Source organism: Mytilus edulis, chromosome 10, assembly GCF_963676685.1.
Source record: "Mytilus edulis chromosome 10, xbMytEdul2.2, whole genome shotgun sequence".
In the NCBI taxonomy this organism is placed as follows: domain Eukaryota; kingdom Metazoa; phylum Mollusca; class Bivalvia; order Mytilida; family Mytilidae; genus Mytilus; species Mytilus edulis.
Genome location: NC_092353.1, coordinates 33,301,458 through 33,328,258, shown reverse-complemented (window position 1 = coordinate 33,328,258; position 26,801 = coordinate 33,301,458). Strand labels below are relative to the sequence as shown.

Genomic DNA, 26,801 nt, shown 5'->3' with positions numbered 1-26,801 from the left:
TAAAGTCATATTTGAAGAACAATTAAGCTTTTTTGCTGTGATATGTGTTGCTGCTGTGACATCCAAAATGATTGAGTTTACCAGCTTTTTCAACATCCATAAATATTTACAGGTTAATATCGAACAATCATATCTGTATAACACTTTATAAAAAAACTATTTAATAGTTTTTTGGTTGTTGCACAATGATTTCAGCCAAAATAATACTATCAACAAAAGCAACCTTTTTATATGCACCAACTGAATTCTCTATCGTTTCAAAATTTCAATTTTATTAGCCCATGTATTTTAATATTGTACAGTGTCATCCATTTTTTCTCTCAATTTAATGGATAATTCTTCAAAATTTGTTGGTCTTTCATAATTATATTTCAGTTAAATATTACCACACTAAATCAGATGGAGCATTCAAGAAAAAGGGTTAATTGAGTTTATTCCAGTTTAAATATTTGATTTTATTGTTTTAGATTTGTTGACATGCCAATAAAACGCCACATTCAGGATGAAAGGTTGACACAAAGTGTTCCAGTCTTTAGTACTAGTAGTAGAGCTGATAAAAGTGCAATGTCTTCAACTAAACCAGGTTCCACTGCCAAATTTACAGAGGTAATTATACACAACTAATTTACAACCATAACTGTAGAAGCTGTTATCGCTATTTTGTGCATTTTCCCTTTGATTTTTTTTTTCTGATAATTTTCATATCATGCTTCTCGCTTGATATGGAAAATTATCGCTAGAACCTAAGGCATGCGGAGTTGCTAATGAAAGTGACATGAAATTGACAACGTCTTCAGAGGGGAAAATAGTGATAAACAGATTATCATGGGTTATCTCAACTCGATTGCCTTTTGTTTCGCAATACCGGCTCAAGCAAGAAAATCAATCTCGTTGAGATGATCAGCGATAATGTATAATTAGCCTGAGTATCTCCTGTCAGTCTTCAATTTATTATTTTATTTTGTGCTGAGTTGGTGTAAAGCAACCACAAATGAATCAATCAATTTATTAATTTACTAAGAGCTGACTTTACAAATATCACCTGCTTGTATAAAACATCAACAAACTCCATGTAAACCTAGGATGGAGTAACTTGACCAATGTTTATTTCAATACCCTATAATTCTTTATGGATTCTTTGATTTGAAGCAAATTAAAGTGACTTGTAAAACTGCTGAGATAAAAAAAAAAAATAGGCTGTAATCTTACTTCTTTACAAAATATTTTGTGTAAAACTTTGTCAGAATGGAAAAAGATCAATGTAAGGGGGGTGGGGTATACCTATCAAACATTAAATATCAAAGCATAACAGTTACTTAACATTCCATGACATGCACCAGTACACCAGTGCAGCAACACATACCAGGAACATGAAGGGAAGTAATTATCTTTTAAATAGCAAGAAATGTTCTCATCTTTTTTTTATGCCCCATTTATGGGCATTATGTTTTCTAATCTGTGGATCTTGTCCATTTGTACTTTCGTCCTTCTGTTCGTCCTGCTTCGATGAAAGTTTTTGGTCAAGGTAGTTTTTGATGAAGTTAAAGTCCAATCAACTTGAAACTTAGTACACATGTTCCCTATGATGTGTATAATCTTTCTAATTTTATTGCCCAATTAGAGATTTTATCCCATTTTCATGGTCCACTGAACATAGAAAATGATAGTAGGGATGGGACATCTGTGTACTGGGGGCACATTCTTGTTTTAATTATATATTTTTTACTTTCCAGTCAAAGCCAGACTCTGATCAGATATTTGACCTCAGTACAAATGCCAGTACAGTAGTGCATTGGTATACTGACCTTTGGACCGGTAAGACACTTTTCCCTTATGGAAATCTATTATTCTTTTAACCCTTTCCTCCATAGTGACGCCTATTGATGCTGCCCCCTTTACTCCATAATGACGCCTTTTGACGCCTGTGTAGTTCCTCAGTTGAAACGCTTTGACTACAAAGTGTCTGCAGTAGACTTGATAAAATTTGTATTCAATATGAAAAGGAATATCATAGGAATATCCTACTTACAATTTATTTGATAAAATATTTGTTTTTCACAATGCATTAATACTTTAAAGCATATTTTCAGCATTTTTTTGAAAAATCCTATGTGAATCAAGTATGCAAAAAAAAAAATCAATGGAGGAAAGGGTTAAAGCTGCAGGTTGGTGAATGATGTAAAGATTTTTCATATACCTATAGGTTACCATGTTCTCTTGTGCCATGTCTAACTGTAGTCAGTGAAATTTTATATATTTTATTTAAAATTTGTGTTTTTCTTACAAAATCATGTTTTAGATATACTGTGTAAATAAGTTCTAACATTTTGAGATATGATTAAACGTAAAATTGAAGAAAAAAATATGACTACTAATCTTTATATTTTATTGGAAATTGAAAAAAGCTGTTTAGGAACTTGAAAGTAATAGTTTACGGAGTTCAAATATTTCAAGTTGTCATTTAAAACATTAATTTAAATACTTGAAAGAGAATATTAGATAAGTTTAAATTTTGACTAGAAAAGTTTTATTTAAACAGTAATTCATAATCAAAAACAAACACAACTTCTTGATTTTCACTCTCCGTGTTTGTTTAACATTGAATTACTTAAAAATGTAAACACATAAAATATTTAAATTACAGGGTAACAAATTAAATTAATTGTATTTGTAAATGCATTATACAATTCTTCTTATATTGGCAGATGTAAAACGAAATGAATTTCTACATAAGCTGATATTAAAATTAGATCCTCGACAACATTACTTTATATCAAGTTTTATGTTGGTAAGTATATACAGCTGTACTGTGATATTGGTCCTATTTACATTCCCCAGTCAACATAATTTTATATCAAGTTTTAGTTTGTTAAGTATATACTGTGATATTGGTCCTATATATAATCCATATAATCATGCTGTGTATCCATGTAAAAAAAAAAAAAATGTTTTAGATATAACTTTATTCTCATAAAGCCAATGCATTTCATCGGTACAAAGATAATAAATACAACAATAAATAGTCACAAAAAGCATAAAACAAGCGAGAGAGGTTACAAAAGTTACAAGCCCTGGGTACAAATACAAGTATTTATATTTTTTATAACAGAAAAAAGCTTCTCCAGAACTGGTTTTCTTGTACTCTACAAAAGTTCAGAGAATTGAACTGTATTTTGACATTGTGTAAAATATGCAGTTAACCACTTTTTTCTTTTTTGATGGAAAAAAATTCAAATATATAATGGTATTCTTAAGACAAGCTTGAAGTTAATTTAAAACAGTATCTGATAGCATTTATAAGAAACATTAGAATAAAAATCCTATATGTAAGAAACTTTATAAGAACTTGAACAAATTATCTAAGACTAATTTATACTGAACCTGAAAAAAGAGTATCTTAGACACCTTTATTTAGTACTAAAAAATTGTCAAGTAAAGATTTGTAAAAACACATGTTTAGTCAATATGTAAGTTTTAATTCTTCTGGATATAAGCTTACACTTGACAGATTCATAGTAAATATTACAGCATTTAGTACTAAATAAATGTATTTACTTGTATTAGTTTATTTTCAAGACACTACTTGTTTCATACAAAATGAAATTTATATTCTAGATAGACCCCATGTATGTATATTCGATATTTAAAATTTGATCAGTATATAAAAACTAGATTATCATTAAAGAATATAGTCCTTTTAAAAAAGATTGATTGTATGACTGGTTTCATATTTTTAACAATGGGATTAAATTTAATTTCTGATATGGTAAATAAACGTGAATTGATGGCACAAAAGTATATTCACTACTACTTATATAAAGAATCTTAGATAAATAAATGATTTTAAAATATATTCACAATAAATAAAAACTCAGTCATCTTTTGAGGTACCAACAAAGCAATCAAAAATTTATTTTTAGCAGATGAATGTAGTTAATAATGTATGACCTTAGTTTCTTAATAAATTCTAATTTATCATCTGAAAAATTAAAAAAAATAATTTTATAGATCATTTTAGTTCGGAAGCACTAAATGCTATTGAGAATAATGTTATCTTATATATTTATATTCACTTTTTAAGTCAGCATTAAAATGCATTATTAATGGCTTCACTTGATATACTTTCAATTGAAGCAAAGATGTGTAAAACGTGATATTTTTATTCTTTCTTAATTTCTAAACAAAGAAATGGATTTATGAAAATAATGTAGTTTACATATAACTGAATGGAAAGATGCAGATGAAATTTAACCCATATGACGATTTTCTACTTATTTTTCAGGTTAGACGACATAGAGACTTTTTAACCTTACTTCCAGAAAAAATAGTTTTATGTATACTGAATATTCTAGATCCAAAGGAACTATGTAAATGTGCTGAGGTAATGAAAAATTCACTGTACCACTCTTTTATTAGCATTGCTTGCCGTGCTTCAAAGACGGTAGTAATGTCCTTTACTGTCAGGCATTAAAAGACCACTTTCAGCTGCCATTAGTGTCAAATTGATTAAAATTTAACCGTGATTCATCAAAATATCCTAATCCTGATTTGTCAGAGGTCTCAAATAATTGTCTGTACTGTTGTTTTTGGGGAATAAATTTATGTGATTCGTCAAAATCATTTTATTTTTTTATCGTCTAAAAGAAAGTGCACATTTTATCGTCCTGCACCAAAAATTAACGTTAACATCACTTGTCACCATTTTTTAGTTTAGTTTAAACATATTTTATTGTTCAAAATGACAAAAGGATCAGACACAAGTTTTACAACTTAGTAACGTCTTCTCCAAAACAAATACAAAATATACACATTAATTAATGAACACATCAAATATTTCATACTAACAAATAGTTTAAGAATAAAGACATGAAAACAAAAGGAAACTTTTTGAAGCGAATCAATGGATTTTAATCGAGTGCATCTTTTTACTTAAATTCTAATTCGTAAACTCAAACGAATATAAAATATTTATCAAATAACCACAAACTCTCACATGGGAGACGCCACTTGCAGAGACAAGTGCACATTTTATTATTCGTATATGTATAATGAATCAATGTTTTTGTGTAAATACACCGAACATTCTCATCTGGTACTGGTTACCGCATACTAAAGATGAACAAATCTGAAAATAAATAATATAAAATTATTATATTATTTATTTGGAAAAGTGCTACTGGTCACTTTAACTGCAATGGCTCGAATGACTTTAAACTACATGAATTCACTCGTGCATGAAACTTTAAACCCCTTTCAAACCGACCTTACTATAAATAACTTAACACGTGTTTACTATAAACAACAACAACATTCTTCATGTTCGACTTTTGTACAACTTTGATAAATACATTTAAATTCTAATTCGTAAACTCAAACGAATATAAAATATTTATCAAATAACCACAAACTCTCACATGGGAGACGCCACTTGCAGAGACAAGTGCACATTTTCGACACACAAAGAACGGGAAAAAACATAAGGAAAAAGACTATTTATTAAATTCCTAAATTTTGTGAAACAGACAACTGTGTTTTAAGGTCCTCTTTTACGTAACCATCTTTTGCTCTGTCTGATTTCCACCTTCCGTGTTTCTTGAAAATTCTATCCGAAATCCCAGCGTTAGCGGCTGAAGTAGCACCACCAGATCTTAACGAGTGTAATCCAAACTTAGTTTTATCAAGACCTAAACATTGTAATTTTTCTAATAATAATTCTCTGGCTCTAGTATATGAGATGTGTCTTGAATCATTACGAAGCTTATGAGTATTCGCTTTCTTAAAGAATGTTATTTGCCGAAAAATAAATTTATCATCTTCAAGATTTATGTCAGCATCTTTAATATAGCTCTCTAAACAAGTAACTGGACATGTAATATTGTTACTTTTCGCAATTATAACACAACTTCCCTGCCTGTATTTGTCCGTCTTGCTCTTTTCTATAAAAATAGACATATGTGTAGATTGAAATTGGATATCACATGCCCTAATATTAACTATTTCTGAAAATCTCAGAAAACCGGCATAGCCTATCAAACACATAGTCACTATTCGTTTATCCAACAGATTTTCAGTAGAACCAAATCTATTAACTAATTGAGTAAGTATTTCTGGTGTAATGGGTTCCTTTTTAGAACAAGGACGAGAAAGCTGCCTCTTTGCACCTTCAGCTACATTTTTGACTAGCTCAGATGCACATGGATTGTTATATCCAGCTATATTATGTGCCCAAGCAATAGAATATATTACTTCTTCTATTTTAGACGACGAACACTCATTTTGCATCAAATAAATTAGATACAAACTAACATGATAATCGGTGGCTGGCATGCTGTTTACAGAATCATAATTTTTACACCATTTACACCAACTTCGGAAAGCATAATTATACTTCTTGACTGTATTTTGAGCTTTAGATTTCAAAACAGTTTCTGGTAATTTGAATAATAATCCTTTTAAACTCTTATCCTTTTCTTTATGAAATTCCGTCCACCTCCCAACATGAAACAAATCTGAAACATGTATAAACGAAAAGAAAATATATAACCCGTTAATAAATTTGTTGGCATACAATGTGTATTTTAAGTAACAGAACGTAAACGTGTAGTGTTTCGATCAGTGACACTAAGAAATCTTTTCGTCAACATTCAGCTCAATGTAAAAACAAGTATTTTATAATAACCGTCAGTCTGGTGACCAAATACAATCAACCCAGTTACTTTTAAAGCCCATTGGCTTCAAAAACATAAGCGAAATGAATTTGCCCAATGGCTACCATACCAACAAACCCGTTGGCTTTAATACTCATAAGCCTATTGACTTATATATACAACACATGGCGTGACTTCAAAAACATAAGCTCACTGACTTCAATACCACAAAGAACTTCCCAGTGGTTCAATACCAACAAACCAAGTGGCTTCAGAAATTACCCAGCCCAGTGACTTTATTTGAACAACCTGCCCAGTGCTTCAAGAACAACCAACCAATGAATTTTATATCAACAATCCCAGTGGCTTTATACCAAAAAGCCCAGTGGCTTCATACCAACAAGCCCAGTGGCTTCAATGACATAAGCCCAGTGGCTCTAATAACACCAAGCCCAGTGGCTTTTATATCAACCAGCCCAGTGGCTTCAATGACATAAGCCCAGTGGCTCTAATAACACCAAGCCCAGTGGCTTTATACCAGCAAGCCCAGTGGCTTCATACCAAAAACAAGGCCAGTGGCTTCAATGACATAAGCCCAGTGGCTCTAATAACATCAAGCCCAGTGGCTTTATACCAACAAGCCCAGTGGCTCTAATAACACCAAGCCCAGTGGCTTTATACCAAAAAACCCAGTGGCTTCATACCAACAAGCCTAGTGGCTCTAATAACACCAAGCCCAGTGGCTTTCATATCAACAAAGCCCAGTGGCTTCATAGCAAGCCCAGTGGCTTTAGTGACAAGATCAGTGGCTTTTATATCAACAAGCCCAGTGGCTTTATACCATGTATACCAACAAGCCCAGTGGCTTCATACCAACAATCCCAGTCGCTTCAATGACATAAGCCCAGTGGCTTTAATGTCACAAAACTTCCAGTGTTTCAAAAAACAACAAGCCCAGTGGCCTTAAAAACAACAGTCCAGTGGCTTGATTTTAAACAACCTGCCCAGTGGCTTTAATATAACATTACTCAGTGGCTATCATACCATCAAGCGCAATGGCTTAATTTTAACAGCCTGCGTAGTGGCTTACAAACAAGTTCGGAGGCTTAATTTTAACAACCTGCCTAGTGGCTTCAAAAACAAACACCCCGTGGCTTTAATATAACAAAAATTTTCCATGACTATCATACCAAGCTGAATGTCTTAATTTAAACAACCTGCCTAGTGGCTTCAATAACAAATTTTCCCAGTGGCTATCATACCAACAATCCAAGTGGCTTTATTTTAACCAACTGCCTCCAACCTACTATTTTGTATCAATAGCAATAATAACTTCACATACTTATAAATACTTGACCAAACTAATTCATTGAGATCTTCAATTTTATTTGTACAATATAACATTATTAAGGAACAATGCGAACAACAAGAACACTGCCTGTAAATCTATCTGATCCAAATAAAGACTTTTTATTAGATCCGTGTTTATAAATATCTCTTGCATCTTTAAATTCTAACATATCTGCGATGTAAGATTGACATAACATGTTTCTTTGAAATAATAATGGCCAATATGATGCAGATATCCACTTCGGGACCACTAACGTACATCTAGCTTTACAAGCTACACTGTGTTTGATCACTCGGCTAATTAAGTTAATAGGTGGCACTGACCAATTATTATCGTTTACCCAATTAAAAGCAAAAGCGTCTACACCTGATGTACCTTGTGTATGAAATTTTGAATTAAAACTAGCAATTTTATTATTATTGCTATCCGCAAATCTATCGCATGTATGCGGCCCAAACAAGTCATCTATAAAATGAAAAAATTCATCAGTCACACTCCAATCATCATAATCAAAAATCCTACTTAAGGAATCAGCCTGGGCATTTTGATCTCTAGGAATCCACTGTATATCTAAATATATCGAATTTTTAACACATACTGAAAATATGGTCATAGCTAACTGATGTAAATCAGGTTTTGAACTACCAGTCTGAATAATATGAATACAATTAAGGCAATCCGTGAACCATTTCACTACTTTCCCGACTAACTGCGATACTGAAAAGTTTCTAAGCAACTTTTTATGGCATACATTTCTCTCCACGTAGAACTCCTTTTTCTTTCATCCTCAGACCACATTTTGTGAAATATTTTATCATCTAATTGACACGAATATGCACCACAGGCAAAACTGCTCGCATCAGAATACATAACTACAGAAGGAATCTTATAATCCGACAAACACTTTACATTTAGTTTAGAAACATGTACTTTCCAAAATAACAACTCGTTTATAACATCTTGGTCCGATAATTTAAATGTATAATCCCATGACACTCTAGATTCAATCAACCGATAAATATTTCTGGTCATCAATCTCGTCACGTTACCTAGTACAGGTGACATAGAAACAATACGTCCCGTTATTCTAGCTAAATTTCGTGCAGAAATAGAAGGTAAACTATTTACCACGTGATCAATACTAAGAGTGAGATCTAAAACTCGTTTGTCGGGAATGTGAATAGTGTGCGTTTTCGAATTCCAAATTATACCTAACCATATTAACTCCTGACACGGTTTCCAAACGGATTTTTCTGTATTTATTACAAAACCTGCTTCAGTCAAAGATTTTAAAACAAAATTTGAATCTGCATTACAAGAATCAAAAGTACTGTTCGTTCCCCATCCGTCATCAAGATATAAAACAATGCGAATTCCACATTTTCTCCAGTGTTTAACTAGCGGCCTTAGGCATTTAGTAAATATATAAGGACTGGATGACAATCCAAAAGGTAAAACCGTAAACACATAAAAATTCTGTTTCCACGAAAAACCTAAATAGGTATGGCAAGATTGTTCAATGTCCAAATGATGATATCCCGACCTTAAATCGAATTTAAACGTGTAATTATTTCTATCAAAATACTGCAAAGCAATTCTCCAATCCTCAAACTTAATTTTACTCTTCCAAACGTGTTCGTTAACTAAACGTAGATCAAGAATTAACCTCTTTTTCCCTGAACTTTGAACTGAAACAGTTAGTGGATTGACAACATGAGGTCTCGATTTTACCTGTACAATACAATTATTTTTAAGTAAATCTGAAATAGCTTCTGCAACAAATTCAGCATTATTATAAGCTGACTTATTGTTCTCGTTAAACATAACTGGCGGAGTCGTGATAAACGGGATGGAATAACCGTTTTTAATAATGTCTAAAACAAATGTATTTGTATCAATTTCTTGCCAATAGTTTAAATGTTCTTTTAATCTCCCTTTTACAGATGCAGACTGAAAAGATTTTTCATATTCAAATGAATCTAATTGAATAATATCTAAATGTTCATTTTTACCAAGATTTTCAGTATCAATAAGATTTAAAGAATACTTATCATTTATATCTTTAATTTCCGTTCGTTGTCTTGTTGTATCTTGTGCAATCACGTCTCCAATGTCCTTGACCGTTACATCTGAAGCAGCGATCTGTCGACTTGGGTCCGACTTGCTTTTCATACTGGTAGGGACGAAAACTACGATTGGTAGAATTGGAAGTAGACGGAAGATCTTCGGGTGCTGTCCTAACTGAAGGATTTCCACCATTCCTACTTTTAACGCGTGCTTGTTCCTTCTGCTTCTTACCACGTATAGCTCGAGTTTCCGCTGACCGAATCTTCTTTTCGTCCTCCGAGTCTGAAGCAAGGTCATCAGACATATATTCCCTCACGGTATCCCACCCTGCTGGCGACTTATCGGCAATTTTGATGCATTTGTTTCTCTTGTGAATCTTATCTCTGATGTCGGAACAAATGTCACGGACTTTGGAATAGTCCTCACGCTCTGCCGCGCGTTTAATCCTGGATACCTCGTAGTCAATATCCGAGTTGAATTCATGTTGGACCTGATTACCATTAAACTTAAACTTGTACGAATGTTCTGATTTAAGTTGTTTTACCACTCTTTCGGATTTATTAGTCGCGTCCTCTTTGAGTTCTCTCTTCAGGCTGCGAATTTTGCTGTCGAAGTACTGCTTGAAGTTGTTGAAAGTGATATCTGCAATCTTCGTTACAGTATCTCGATCTGTAACATTAATGTCAGAATGTCTTGACGGTGGACTTTCTTCTCTTTCGGAACTAGCCATACCAACACACGTGTTATATGAAGCGGGTATATTAAGTGCTACTGGTCACTTTAACTGCAATGGCTCGAATGACTTTAAACTACATGAATTCACTCGTGCATGAAACTTTAAACCCCTTTCAAACCGACCTTACTATAAATAACTTAACACGTGTTTACTATAAACAACAACAACATTCTTCATGTTCGACTTTTGTACAACTTTGATAAATACATTGTATAAATACGACACAAACACACCGAATGGTTAGTGGAATTACCTATGCGCAAATTTTGTTCTTGTGGACATAACTTAAATAAGTGTGTGTGTTTTTCTCATGATAAAGCATGGGATCTTAACATATAATCCAAGTTTACGAAAAGGATGTATGCTGCACAATGGTAAGTATAGATTTGAAACTTATTCTTATATTCTTTCGTTAAAATCCATTGAATCGTTATTGATAACAAAACACAACAGTAAATATTCACCAAGATCATTCGATTATTGTCATTACATGTATATAGAAATATCTTTAATCACATGTGTTGTAAACAGAATTAAGGTTGTAAATGCAGAGAAAAACGTTTGGTATTTTTTATATACCTTTGAACAGATAAACAAATATTATCATTTTCTTCAGTACTTAAAGCATGATCACCAAATAATAATAAATCTATAGTAATATTTACATTTAAGACATTAATTTCGTTTAACATCAGATTTCTCTGAGCTGAAAAATGAATACAATATAATAGATAGTGTTCAACATTTTCATTCATAAAACCACATGCACAATATGCATTTTGTATCAAATTTGCTTTGAACAAGTCAGCACGCAGTGCGCTACATCTGTTACGCAGCCTTGTGTGTAAAACAGAATACAAACGATCTCCTAATGAACCAAATCTCGGAGATTTATTATTTCTATAGTATAGTTTGTGCAAGTTTAATTTAAAAAAGGAAAATGTAGGAATATGTCTTATACTTAAGTCTAAAGAGTTCCACAGTGCAATAGATGACGGAAAATAAGACTGTTGATAAGCTGATAAACGATTTACGGGAATAGTAATATTTTGACTGTTACGCAAATTATAATTACAAATATCTGATACAAAATCCGGAACCAAATCGTGTAAATAATCTGGCGCTTGGTTATTTATAATCTTATAAAACATAGATAATTTTTTAACCTCCCGTCTGACGCTTAAGTTTTCCCATCCCGTCTCCAAATAGATACTGTTCCGGCTAGCGTAACTTGTTAATCCCGTAACTATTCGAGCAGCCTCGATTTGGATATTTTCCAACCGATCAGAATTTGTTTGTCCACAGTTATCCCATACTTCTGACGAATACTCCAAAATTGGCCGAATAAAAGTCATATAAATTTTTTCCAAATATTCCCTCTTAAGTCTAAATTTTAGTTTTCGTAAAACATTAAGCTGCTTCGAAGTTTTTTCTATCAGCTTATCAACATGCTTACTCCATTTACAATCACTACTAAATATGACACCAAGATGTTTATGCGTATGAACAGGCTCTAATGTAGTGCCATCAAAATCAAAAGAAAAATTACTTTGTATAGTTTTCATACTGAATATCATAATATCTGTTTTATTTGGGTTAAACTTCACTAGCCATCTGTTTGACCACGCATTTAAATAAACAAGATCTGTGCTGATTAAATTTCTTAAGATCGATTCATTAGGAGCAGTATGACCTATTGAAGTGTCATCTGCAAAAAGCCTCCCAAATCCAGAAAAACCATCAGCTATATCATTAATATATATCAAAAACAATAACGGTCCTAATACCGAACCCTGAGGCACACCGGCGTTTAATTTTCCAAATTTTGAAAGTGAATCTTTTAAGACAACTTTCTGAGATCGGCTACATAGGTAGCTTTTTAACCAACACAGCAAGTCTCCCTTTATACCATATTTTTCAAGTTTGTATAGTAAAGCCTTAATCCAAACCGTATCAAAAGCTTTACTTATATCTGCAAATGTAATGCTAGTAACTAGCTTTTCATTTAGCGCCAATAAAATTTTGTTGTAAAGTTCAATTAATTGGTGCGTAGTGGAATATCCTGGAATAAATCCAGATTGATACTTATACAACAGTTTATTTTCATGTAAATGGTTAAAAATATTTTTGAAAACAATTTTTTCTAATAATTTACTCACACATGACAATAAGGAGACAGGCCTGTAGTTAGAAGGAAGTGATTTGTCACCACTTTTGAATAAGGGAATAACATATGCAATTTTCCATTGATCGGGAAATACTCTCTCATGAAGTGATTTATTAAAAAGTAAACATAATGGTTTTGAAATTTCATTTCTAACAGCAAGTAACATTCTGTTGCTAACAATATCTGGTCCTACCGCTTTATTTGGATCAAGCGTGGAAATAATATCAAGTACATCTTGTTCACTAACAATTATCTGCGAAAGAAAATCATGACAGCGATCATCAAATTCCGGTAAACTTTTATTAGCATCATTTATATTAGAAATAGAACAAAAATATTTATTTAAAATCTCAGACTTTTCTGTTCCTTCATACGCAAGGTTAAAGTTATGATCCGGGTCTCTTAGCGGAGGAATATCATGAGTTGGTCTGTCGCTTTTAATTAGCATATTGATGGTCTTCCAATACTGTTTACAGTTTGCAACTTTAAGTTCATCCAAATTCTCGTTAATAGTCGCGTAAAAATGCTTTTTAGCTTGCTTTTTTAAATTATTAACTTTGTTCCTTTGTTGCTTATATTTATGTTCAGCAGATGTACTATGTGAACGCATAAAAAAATTTCGAAATCTGTCCCGTTTTCTGGTTTCCCGTCTCAAATTTGAATCAAACCAAACTTTATCATCACATCTTATAGTTACTTCCCTTGTAGGTATACACGCAGATGCTATATTAATAAAAGTGTTAGTGAAATTTGTAGCAGCAACATGAACATCACTTGCATCAGAAATCAAAATTTCCCAATTAGTATTAAGTACTTTTTGTTTCATCAAGTCATAATCCCCTCTTTTATAATCCCATATAGATCTAATATATGTTCGACTTTTACTAAAACCACAATCAATTGTGACATATGTTCCATCATGGTCACTTATACCTCTATCAATAGGTATTGTGTCTTTATCTAAAACTGGTATAGAGTCTGTAACTAAAATAGGGTCAAGTAGTGACGAGCTACTTGTTCGTGTGTCAAAGTGCGTGGCTTTGTCAATTATGTTAATCAGGCCATTAATAAAAATAATATCTCTAATATTTGACGGTAGATCAGACATAAAATTTTTATTCAGATCACCTAAGCAAATTATATGATTATTTTCATCAAGGGCGTTTTTCAACATTTGATCAAAGTATTGCCAGAAATAAACTGTAGATTGCTTTTCCGACCTATAATTTATATTAATCAAAATAGATCGAAGTTTGGTCTTTAACTCAAACCACATGCTCTCAATTTCATCATGCTCTAAATCTTGTCGACGGATTATGTGAACGTAATTTTTAAAATACATGATAATACCACCACCATGTGAATTTCTGTCTTTTCGAACTGGTGCTTCAAACCCCATAATAGATATATCGTAATCAGTAATATTAGAGTCTAAATGTGTTTCTGTGAAAAATACTACATCATAATCCTCAATAATATCGGCAATATAGTTCAGTTTATTTCTAAGGCTTCTAATGTTGCAATGGAAAATTGACAATGTTTTCTCGGAATACTCGTGTGTGCGCTCAGGACCCGGGTTCGGTTCAATGTCACCACATATTAATAATAAACATAAAAGCAATATATAAAAAGAAATCAAATTACTACAAGTTCTATATAAATTGCGTATACTTAGTTTAAATCTTGATATCATTTTTATTAATTCTGCCAGCATATCATTTAAGGAAAAACAATACCGGTAAACTGTTTTTCTCAAACAACCCAAACTAGTCTTGTGATAAAACAGTCCTATTGTTATCCTGTACGATACAATATCATTACCCATTGTCAAATACAATACAATAGAAAAGGATAACAATATAGGACTGCATTGTAAAACATGATACATAGCATGGACAATTATAATTCGAATGACCCTTCATGAATTTCAGAAAAATAAAAAGTAAAGAAAAAAAGAAAAATATGTACATGTACAAAAAGCAATATTTCAACATCGTAAATATTCGATGTTGATATTGCAAATATCAGAGAGCTGAATTTTTAACAAAGATTTTGTGTTAATGATACTTTAATAACATACTTAGATGAAATAATCCCAATTAAGTGACCAATTTTTATGCGCCTCTCTGAATTATATCGAAAGTGGTAATAAACATATAAATTGTTGTCAAATAAGGTAAGGTATACTATAAATTTAGCTTGGACATAATAACCGTAACGATTGTCACGTGGTACAATGTTTATTAAAGGACACTTCGTTGATTATCACTCATGAGATATAGAGTAGAATTTAAACCTATTGACATTGCCAAAGATGTATTATTTTAGTGTATGTAAACACTACCACGTGTTTCTAAACACGTGTATTATACAACAGTTACTGTTAAAAATTAAGTAAACACGCATAGTCTTTACTAGTTAAAGAATTTTCTTAAAAAAGTATATTGACAAATTACATATTGTACATAGTATTAAACTAGATCATACAGTTCCGAGTAAATTTGTGAATTTGTAAACTTTATTTAGACAAAACAAACAAGAATATGATGGTAACGGAATGTCTAATCCTCATTCTGGTCATCACCTTCAAGGACTTCCCCACCAAGTCTGTATATGTCTTGCCTTGAGTAAATCTTTTTAGGACGAGCATTTTCTGTTGTTTTTACTATTATGGACCCGTCATGTGTCCAAAAGGAGTGTATGATATCTTTTTCACGCAAAGTGTTTAATCTATGTAGCAGATCATACCTGTGTTTGGTTAGATTTTCAGCAATGAAAATTTTGCTTTTGTTTCCTTTTAAATAACGCTTGCTGTTGAAGACTAATTGTCTCTGACGGTATGACAGGAAGCGTACAATGATTGCAATTTTGCCATCTTTAATGTCACCAATTGGATGGGACCGGCCAATGTCTCTTGTGTTCAAATTCAATTTGAGATTTTTATTACAAATATCAAGTACAAGTGCATCAGTGTTAATAGGTTTAATTATGTCACCATTATCGTCAGTTGGAGCTGGAACATTATGAAATCGCAAGCTTGTTCTTCGCGAATATTGTTCCTGTTCCTCAATTCTAGCCTCGACCTTGTCTAATTTGGTTTTTAACATTTTCATTTCCTCTTTATATTTATTAAGTTCTATGGTATTAAGAATAAGAGCATCTTTGTTGTGTTTGATACTTAGCAAGTGAGGCTGCATGCATTCATCAACTATCTGGACAATTTTGGGTTTGACCATTTCAATGACCTTTTCTGTGATAAGAGGGATGATGGAATCCATAAACTCTTGATTTTTTAGAGTAGCACATACAACATCTGACAATTTAAAAACCGTTTCTTTTTCAACAGATGACATAATATTCTCAGTACTATCAGAATTGGGCAAGCTAGAGTCACTGAGTGAAGTATCAAGGTTGACAAGTCTGGCAAGTTTTTCTACTTGTTGCATTGACGGGGGTGAATTATCAGGACTACTAGATGGTTGGTCTCTTTTGGCACTGTGCTTTGGTGTATTTTTAAAGTAACTGACAATGTTAGATTGTTGTTGTTTTTCTTTAATTACCTGGTCAGCCATCTTGTGTGTTGTGAACTCCAATATATAACAGATATAAATGAAAAATCTAGCAAAAGTCACTATTTGGTCATAAATGAATCTGTTCGATCGAATATAATATACTTTTCACATAATGTCTAATAAATTTTCAAAAAATATCATAACATATTACACTGGAGGATATAAATTTCTCTCTTTTTAGTCTCCTCAAATTTTCACACCTTCATACTCAAGGGCAGATAATCTGTAGTTTTTCATCAAAATATCCTAATCCTGATTTGTCAGAGGTCTCAAATAATTGTCTGTACTGTTGTTTTTGGGGAATAAATTTATGTGATTCGTCAAAATCATTTTATTTTTTTATCGTCTAAAAGAAAGTGCACATTTTATCGTCCTGCACCAAAAATGAACGTTAACATCACTTGTCACCATTTTTTACTGTTATTCATCATGAAGGTACAATGTACCCCCATTTCCATCCTCATAAAACCCCTGTAAATTATAAGTCATACCAGTTATATCAAATTGACATATTTCTTCTTTTTCTTTTAATCACCGATTTATATGAAAGGTCTTTCTATATAAATTCTTTTTTTTTAATAGAATTAAATATAGATAACTTGTATCAGACCAGTTTTAAAGACAAATGATCTAGATATGTAAATAGATCAAGAAGGAGGTTTTTGTGCATGTTAAACTAGTTTAACTCCACCACATTTTGTGGCTGTACCAAGTCTAGGTCTCTGAACCATGTGTTGTTTTTTCTTATTTGCTTGTCTATTTTTTTTTAGGGAGCCTGATATTGAATTATTGAATTTGGCATGGTCTATTGTACTGTGCAATAGATATGGAATTCCTTTAAAAAAAAATTTTTTTTTATAAAGAGCAAGTTCAGATTTTACTATTGTGGTACTTGATTTATGAATTATCAAAGGTTTGAATTAACAAAAGCATTTAAAAACGTTAATGTCAAGGTTAGCAATATTCAATTTTGTCCTAATCGAACATAAAGCATTTGTCTAAGATATATTGTAATTTCCAGGTTAGTAAATCCTGGTACAGTTTAGCACATAATAACAAGCTATGGAAATGGAAATGTGATGCTGTCAACATTAAAGTGACTATACCAACAGACCCTGTATGGAAAAAAGTGTATAGAGATAATGTTATTCTGGAGAGGAACTGGCATCATGGCACTTACAGGACGGTAGATATGAAGGGTAATTCAGCTCCGTAAGTAATTACATGTCATATTGTATTAGATAGAAAATGTATATGAAATTTGACTCCAATCTTAATTGACTAGGATTGTCAATTTTGCTATTGAAGGTCGGTGGTTTTCTCCCAGCACTCGGGCTGCTTCCACCTATAAAATCTTACCGCCGCAAAATAGCCCAAAAGTGGCGTTAATAACACCAACAATCAATCAATATATGATATTTGCATGAACATGCAACTGATTAAATTTGAAGTTAAAAAAAATCTTTCAGTTGTAAAAAAAAATAAAAAGATGTGGTATAAATGCCAGTGAAAAAACCATCAACCTGAGACCAAAGAATGAAAATGTTAAAACTTGCTTTCTACCAAGGAAACAAATTGACCTGGAGAAAATTTATGACTGAACTTTCAAAGCCATAAGTTGAAAAAAATCTACCAATATGATATAAGCAACATCAAAGCTATTGTCTCTCAACCAGGAGACAAATTCCCTTAAAAATTTAGCTTAATGGTAAATATTTAGCTGATAAGACCATTCTTTTTCCAGATGGAAGGAAGCAGTTGGGTATATTTATTTAGCATTTTTTCATTGACTAATTTATTTATATTTATATTTTTATGATAGACGTGTTTGAGACAATGTATATTGCATTATTAGCTTTTATATTTTTTGTATTTGTTTGTCTTGTGTTGTGCCCTTTCTTCTTTTGCGCTATTTTGATTTTATTATATTTTCTGCTTATATCCATTTATATTCACTTTATCCATTTATTATTAATATTCATGAATTTAGTTCTTTATTTCTGTATATTCACATATCTTTTTAAAATGTTTCTCTGCTTTTTAAATTTCTGATGTAGATCGACACTGTCAACTCACAAAAAGCAGCTTTTTCACATATAGAATTGAACAAACTATTCTTGTCTTTAGATTTTTCAGAAAAGTTCATCACAATTTTTGAATAATTTTCTTTATTCTCTATTCTATAGATAAAATTGAGTGTAATATTGTTTATAAAACCCATTCTCTGAATTACATATTCTTCTTGCATTTTATGCCAGTAGGTTTCTGGTGGACTTTTTTAAGTTTAAGATCAGTTTCTTAAGTTAATTTGAGATTGTTTTATAGAAGAAAAAACCCAAAAGTTTCATACTAGAGAAATGATCAAATGTAAAACAAATATCAGAATATCAATAACTTTGGATTTAAAATGGAGAATGGAAACAGGAAATGTTCATTTTCATGGGTACACATTTTCATAGATTGATGAAATTTTATTCATTTATTTTTATAAATACATAATGTCTTCTGACATTTGAATAATCATCTTGACCTTGACCAACATATCTGAATGGGTATACATAAGGATGCAGTTAGTTATTTTTAAAAGTAAATGAGGGTTTTGATGGGGTTAAATGATTAAAGAATAATGCCCTTAATAAATGAAGATTAGAGAATAACCGGCAAAATAATGAAGATTAGAGAAATGTGTGGTCTAATTTTTTGAAGATTAGAGAAAAAAGGGGTTAATTTATTTGAAGATTAGAGAAAACAGGGGTTAATTTTTTGAAGATTAGAGAAAAAAAGGGGTGAAAATTAAATGTTTACAGAATAACAGACACACCCCCCCCCCCCCCCCCCATCCAGACCCTCATATATCATGCATTCAATTTATTCACTGTTTTTATATTGATTACTGTGGATTCAGTATTATTCGTTGGATACCAATTTTTGTAGGTTTTGTGGGTACAATGTGAACCATAATTTAAACGTCATTGAAATACAAGTTTCTATAAAGTTGTAACCATATTTTGACACAACCACGAAATCACATATCTACGAAAATACAAGGTTTCTATCATCCACATAAATTGGTACCCACAAAAATTTATGAAACCACTGTAAGACACATATGAAAAACACCTTCCATTTTCTATCATTCCTGCACCAGATATTATAACAGAAGATGTCTTATTACAGGGTCGAGGCAGTCATCTTTGACAGAAATATACTTGTCAGTGGAAGTCAAGACAAGACAGTCAAAATCTGGGACATTAAGACTGGAAGATGTGCACATACATTTGAGGGACACCAAGGGGGAGTTTGGTGTCTTAGTTTCTTCACCCCTAACCTAATACTGAGTGGTTCTCATGATGGAACTATCAAGGTAATAACAATGGTCTTCCTGCAACTAGTAAAACAGAAATTCTCAGTTAGTTCATTTTTCAGAGCTGATCTGATTTTATATGAGGGTTTGGATGGGGTTAAATGATTAAAGAATAATGCCCTTAAAAAATGAAGATTAGAGAATAACGGGCAAAAAAAATGAAGATTAGAGAAATGCGTGGTCTAATTTTTTGAAGATTAGAGAAATGCGTGGTCTAATTTTTTGAAGATTAGAGAAATGCGTGGTCTAATTTTTTGAAGATTAGAGAAAAAAAGGGTGAAAATTAAATGTTTACAGAATAACAATATTTTTGGCTGCTTATTTTCTCTAAAATCATTTTCTAGATTTTGTATTTTGTACATGTTTCATGGTGATTTTTTTTATCATTGTGATGGTTTAGGAGAGACAGAGAGATTAAGTGGTTGGGAGTCGGTTTCACAAAAAAACTTAGGACTTTGATTGATCCTAAGTCAAGAACAGACATCTTAGACAAAAAAAAATCTGAAATGAGTTAAATGAAATTTTTGGCTGTGATTTAAATGAATCTCTTTTTAGATTCAGTAAAAGTCAACTGTACTGTGTAATGGGTTTTCAGATCCATTACTCAACAACTTCCTGTTATCCGTCAAGTATTTGGGCGGGTGTATCATCAGTGAGCAGTATCTCACAGTTTCACTTGTTTTACCCTCCTCTCATTTGGTTCATAATTATCACACTGCTTATGCAACAATTATTTCGTTTTACAGATTTGGAATGTGAAAGAGAGAAAAATGGCGAGATCTATTCTAGCTCATGATGGACCAATATGGGCCATGGTCAGACATGGGAAAATATTAGTTAGTGTATCACAAGACAAAACTGTAAGTACCAATGGAATCTACAACAACCCCTTAGCCATAGTTACATAAAGTTGTATTAGTTGTTTGCAATCAATAGTTTTAAAATTGTTATAGGCCAATAGCATCCTTCTAAAAAAAAGCAACCATTTTAGAAATGTTTAATCTAATTTGCAAACAATTTTATTTTAAATTATACTTGAACACATAATTTTTATGCCCCACCTACAATAGTAGATGTCTGTCTGTCTGTCTGTCTGTCTGTTTGTCTGTCTGTCTGTCTGTCTGTCTGTCTGTCTGTCTGTCTGTCTGTCTGTCTGTCTGTCTGTCTGTCTGTCTGTCTGTCTGTCTGTCTGTCTGTCTGTCTGTCTGTCTGTCTGTCTGTCTGTTCGTTCGTCCGTCTGTCCCGCTTCAGGTTAAAGTTTTTGGTCAAGGTAGTTTTTGATGAAGTTGAAGTCCAATCAACTTGAAACTTAGTATACATGTGCCCTATGATATGATCTTTCTAATTTACATGCCAAATTATAGTTTTGACCCCAATTTTACGTTCACTAAACATAGAAAATGATAGTGCAAATTTCAGGTTAAAGTTTTTGGTCAAGGTAGTTTTTGATGAAGTTGAAGTCCAATCAACTTGAAACTTAGTATACATGTGCCCTATGATATGATCTTTCTAATTTAAATGCCAAATTATAGTTTTGACCCCAATTTTACGGTTCACTGAACATAGAAAATGATAGTGCAAATTTCAGGTTAAAGTTTTTGGTCAAGGTAGTTTTTGATGAAGTTGAAGTCCAATCAACTTGAAACTTAGTATACATGTGCCCTATGATATGATCTTTCTAATTTAAATGCCAAATTATAGCTTTGACCCCAATTTTATGGTTCACTGAACATAGAAAATGCATACCTGTCAACTGACCCGGATTCTGCGGGTGTGACCCGAGATTTTCACAATTCTGAGGGATCACCCGGATCACCTGCCGGGTCATTGAAATAACCCGAAAATTCCGAAAATGACCCGATTTCACCCGTATTTCTTAGCCTTGAGATTGATTTTCATAAGTAATATTCCTTTGAAATACCGGCAAATTCGTAATTCTTCCATGAACATGCAGTTCATCTAGCTATGTAAACTGTCAAATTAAGTGACCCATTAAGTGCATGGCTTCACTTGACAGCTTTGGTGTCAAACACACTGTTGATTTACACCAATTACCTTAGCTTTAGGTCGTAAATAAATTGCCCTGTTGTTTTACGAAGATATTTCAAATAAGAGTTACTTCCCCTTATTTGTCACCATTCAAAATTATTCCTTACATTTACGTTTTATGGGTGAAAAAGATTAAATCATAATAATGTAAAATTCAAATACATATTGAAAAATAACTTTTTATTATTTTTATACCTTTATACAATTTAAAAAAAAAAAGTTGAAAATTATTTTTTACATTTATACTTCCTTTAACTGTATTACTATATTTTATCATAGTCTAATTTCCTTCTCAATTGAGAGATGCCCGACCGTGCGAGGGCTGAAAGGCCAGTCAAGGTCGTTAAACACCACCACATATATATATTGAGAGATGAATGTTTATACATGTAATACCTCTACATGGTATGTTTAAAGGCTAGTAGTCTCATTTTAAATTACACTTGAAAAATAAATTTTAGATGATGACAAAAAGTAAAGGACATAAGACTGTGATACACAAGTTTATAAAAATCTTTAAAAGTGTAATGGGGTAAGATTTAACATGACTTAACCAAGTGAACATGCATTGATGTTTTGGTATCTTTGATATACATTATAAGAAAATGTACCATAAATACTGAAATTCAGCTCGAAAAAGTTCGTACGCGTTATGACCTGAGATTTGATTCAATGCAGGTCATGACCTGCATTTTCATCGTCACAGGTTGACAGGTATGAAAATGATAGTGCAAATTTCAGGTTAAAGTTTTTGGTCAAGGTAGTTTTAGATAAAGTAGAAGTCCAATCAACTTGAAACTTAGTATACATGTTCCCTTTGATTAGATCATTCTAATTTTAATGCCAAATTAGAGAATTTATTCCAATTTCACGGTCCACTTAACATAGAAAATGATAGTGCGAGTGGGGCATCCATGTACTGTGGACACATTCTTGTTTACCAAAAAAATGATCTTATTATTTTGATGCATGTAACACATAAACTATAAAACATATACATTGACTCATTTTTCAGGCTAAAGTATGGGATATTTCACGCTGTTTACTGCTGAAGACACTGACAGGACATAATAAACCAATATTTGCTGTAGATATGAATGAAGATGGAACCTTAGTTATAACAGGATCTGCTGACAGGGTATGTTCAGATATAAGGGTTTTTCAGATAAGTTTTTTTATTCAGTTACATAAGGAATATCATAAAGGTCACTACATTTATTGCTGTAGTGAAATAAATCTTGGTTATTGTTTATAAGTGAAAAAATTAGTTAAATTAGAATTTATGATATGGTGCTAGAGAACCCTAATTTCAACTTTAATGTCATGATCATACTTCTTTATTAAGGAAATTAAGGATATTTCTGTGTTTTAAATGTAGTGCTTCTACTATGGAGATCTTTAACAACCTTGACCACTCATATTGGCCTTTAAAATGGAGTGTATAAGTTATGTAGAAAATAAATTAAGGGGAGATAGATAATTTATTACATCTGTTATTGAAGGAATACTTCTAATTATTTTGACAGACTGTAAAGATATGGGATGTGGAGACTGGTGAAGTAAAGAAAACAATATGGGTGAGCAGCACCACCTCGGTGATGGCTGTCAGTTACCATAAAGGGTTCATTGCTGCTGGGTACGACAATGTTGTCTGTCTACACAGAGAAACTGGAAAACTTATCAAAACCTTCAATGAACATGAGAAAAGGTAACTGTTTTTTTTTTATATAATTCATCTAAATATCAGCTCAACAATGTTAGATCTGTAAATTTGCGAATAGCTAATTTTTGTTCTTCCCTGGCCGGGATTTTGAACTCGTGCTACTGAGATATCATGGCACCAAATCGCCTTGCACTATGCCCAATGTGCTAGACCCTTCTATATAGAATAAATTTAATATATTAAGTCATATGAGAAAAAGTAATATGATTATTATTTTAATCTCCAGAATAACATGATAAAATAGACTTGTTTAATAACTCAATTGTAAATTGAAAAAGCGAAATAAAATCAAATTGTCACTTTCTGGTACATTTATATACACATCACTGTTAGGTTCATTGTGAAACACATGCATCAAATAAGCCTTATTAAATCATTTCAATATGGTTATTAATATTTTATGTTTTAAAGGGTAGAATCTGTGCAGCTGAAAATTGAGGATCCAGAGAAGATAACAGGGGCACTAATAAGTTCTGGACAAGGTGGACTGGTCAAAATATGGAATACTAAAAAGTAAGTCTCGCAAGTTTTGTTTTAAATTTTAAATTTTAAAGTTCTTTTTCAATAAGTTTTCAATAGTGAAGTAAACATCAGTAACTATAAATTTAATGAGTGAAAAGAATTGAACATAATGTTTAGAAATATAATAAACGCTATTTTGTTCATCTATCAAATCATAATTGACAATGATTTCCTGCCGAAGGTCCCTAAGGGAACTCTGGCGTTCTCCATCGATACAAAATTGACTAGTCTGATATAGCAAAGCATGTTGAAAGTGGCATTAAATACCAATAATCATTCAAACCAGTAATTCTATATAAAATTAAGAAGATGTGATATGATTTCTTATGAGACAACTCTCCACCAAAGGCTGAACAATGAGGAAGGTTAGCATCTATAGGTCATTGTAAAACCTTCAGCAATGAGCAAAACACATACTGAATAACAAGCTTTAGAAAGCACTGAAACGACAAAGGTAAACAATTGAAACGGGAAAACTAATGGTGTAATTTAAGTACTGTGGATTCATTTATTTTCGTGGGTACCAATTTTTGTGGATTGAGGAAAACTTTGGTTTTGTCAAATTCTACCCACATTCCTTTAGAAAATTTGTCATTTGTTGGACATATTATAAAAAGTATGTTCCCTATTGGAATTTTGAAAACAAGGATTTGTTGAACACTTAAATTTGTGGTTCCCCTGTACCCACAAATTCCACAAAAATAAGTTTCCAAAGAATACTAATAAGTTCTCAGTATCAAATAATAAAGGAAAAACAAATATAATATACAACAACTAACTACAACCACCATATTATAATTTCTGTAGGTCAAATGTATAATGTTATATGAGGGTAGAAATGCCCTTTACCGCCAGCCGTAAGACTGTCATTTTATGCTAATGTCAGCGTCAAATTGGTTAAAATTTTACAGTGATTCACCAAAATATCCGTAACATGATTCGTCAGAGGTCTCAAATAATTATCTTTTCCTTTATTATTGGAAAAAATTTAACGTGATTCGTCAAAATCTGACGATTTTTTTATTGTCTAAAAGAAAGTGTATTTGGCAAGAATCTTTACCTCTTTACTGTTATTCGTCATGATGGTACCCCCATTACCACTTTTTTATATGTATTACCTTAATTATTACAGGCCACAGAGTATTCAGACATACAAACTAGGTAAAGAAGGAGGAACTGTAAAATCAATTAAATTTGATGAACTCCGGATCGTAGGAGGACTGAAAGACAGAATTAGAATCTTAGATTTCCAAGCACCTAATTCTGATTGATTCTATTCTTAAAATCAGTGCTGAAAAATTCCTGATGTCTGGAGAATTTTACCTTAATTCATATGATTAGATTTAAAGAAACAGGAATCTTTTCGAAGTGATGTAGTTTTCATCCGATTTCATCCCAAAACTGGCAACAGCCTTTAAAATGGTAGTCAAATTCATTTCCTTAACTTTGGTAGATTAGCTGCAACTTTGATCTGGAGATCAGCTGATACTGTGAAATCATAATAAGCTCTGACCGTGGTATAGATATTAGCTTCAACTGTGATAGAGATTAGCTGTGACTGTGATAAATAGATTAGCTGTGACTGTGATTTAGAGATTAGCTGTGATATTTATTTTCCTTTGTGCCAAAACAGTAGTTACTATGTGAATTTTTATTTGAAACACATGAATAATATAATGACTGAGATTTTAGCTATTGAATTTAATATTATCTTGCCAAAGTCTTTCAGTACAAGATTGTAAAAATGTTTAATACTTTGAACCAGTATTATAAATAAAAATACTAGGAACAATTGTTTCAATTTTGTCAAGCCTGCAACTTGTCACAGAAAGCTCAACATAGGGAGAATGATACGACAGTGGCTGCATTAACATGTCCAACTACAGGGTGTCATCTGACTTTGACCTTCTTTTCATGGTACAGTTGTTAAAGTTAAGTTTTTGTGTTTTTGTGTTTTGGTCTTTTTTTCTAATATACAAAATGTAATATGCAATAGGTCAACTTTATTTGGTGTATAGAAATATTTTAATATGTACATGTCATTCTGGCAGATTTTATTTGGCTATGACCTCATTTTTAAGGTTCATTGCTCAGTGTTAATTTTTTGTGTTTTTGCCTGTTTTTCTTAACAATAGGTCAACTTTATTTGGTGTATGGAATAATTGTAAGGTGTACATGTCCAACAGACAGGTGTCATCTGTCATTTACCTTATTTTAAAGGTTCAGTGGTTCAAGTTAAGTTTTTGTGTTTTTGTCACAAAAGGCATATACAGCCCAGTACTACAAATCACAATTACCAATAACCGGACTCTTACCAACACATACATACAATTAAGTATGGGCTTTGCTCATTGTTAAATGTCGTATAGTGGCCTATAGTTAAATTCTGGTGTAGTCTAATAAAATTGAGAATGGAAATGGGGAATGTGTCAAAGAGACAACAACCCGACCAAATAAAAAACAACAGCAGAGGGTCACCAACAGGTCTTCAATGTAGCGAGAAATTCCCGCACCCGGAGGCGTCCCTCAGCTGGCCCCTAAACAAATATATACTAGTCCAGTGATAATGAACGCCATACTAATTTCCAAATTGTACACAAGAA

General features: G+C 32.2%; 2 protein-coding genes across 4 annotated transcripts in view; one reads left to right on the top strand and one right to left on the bottom strand.

The window, feature by feature from the left end:
* The window catches only part of LOC139490959 (beta-TrCP-like), a 46,693-nt gene extending 20,703 nt beyond the window's left edge, over positions 1-25,990 (top strand). For 2 of the 3 annotated variants that reach the window (XM_071278125.1, XM_071278124.1), the window contains 11 exons: positions 468-606; positions 1,734-1,815; positions 2,706-2,788; positions 4,283-4,381; positions 17,562-17,752; positions 19,718-19,904; positions 20,651-20,764; positions 22,969-23,091; positions 23,480-23,661; positions 24,088-24,189; positions 25,331-25,990. In XM_071278125.1, the coding sequence (XP_071134226.1) occupies positions 468-606; positions 1,734-1,815; positions 2,706-2,788; positions 4,283-4,381; positions 17,562-17,752; positions 19,718-19,904; positions 20,651-20,764; positions 22,969-23,091; positions 23,480-23,661; positions 24,088-24,189; positions 25,331-25,469 (1,441 nt within the window). In that variant the 3' untranslated portion in view covers positions 25,470-25,990. Of the gene's footprint in view, positions 1-467; positions 607-1,733; positions 1,816-2,705; positions 2,789-4,282; positions 4,382-17,561; positions 17,753-18,284; positions 18,303-19,717; positions 19,905-20,650; positions 20,765-22,968; positions 23,092-23,479; positions 23,662-24,087; positions 24,190-25,330 lie in introns of all 3 variants that reach the window. The other variant, XM_071278123.1, reaches the window with a different exon arrangement.
* On the bottom strand, positions 4,995-6,492 carry LOC139490961 (integrase/recombinase xerD homolog). The gene has a single exon (XM_071278127.1). It carries the CDS (start codon positions 6,325-6,327, stop codon positions 5,497-5,499), a length of 831 nt encoding a protein of 276 aa, XP_071134228.1. The 5' UTR covers positions 6,328-6,492; the 3' UTR covers positions 4,995-5,496.
* Positions 25,991-26,801: the final 811 nt, after the last annotated feature.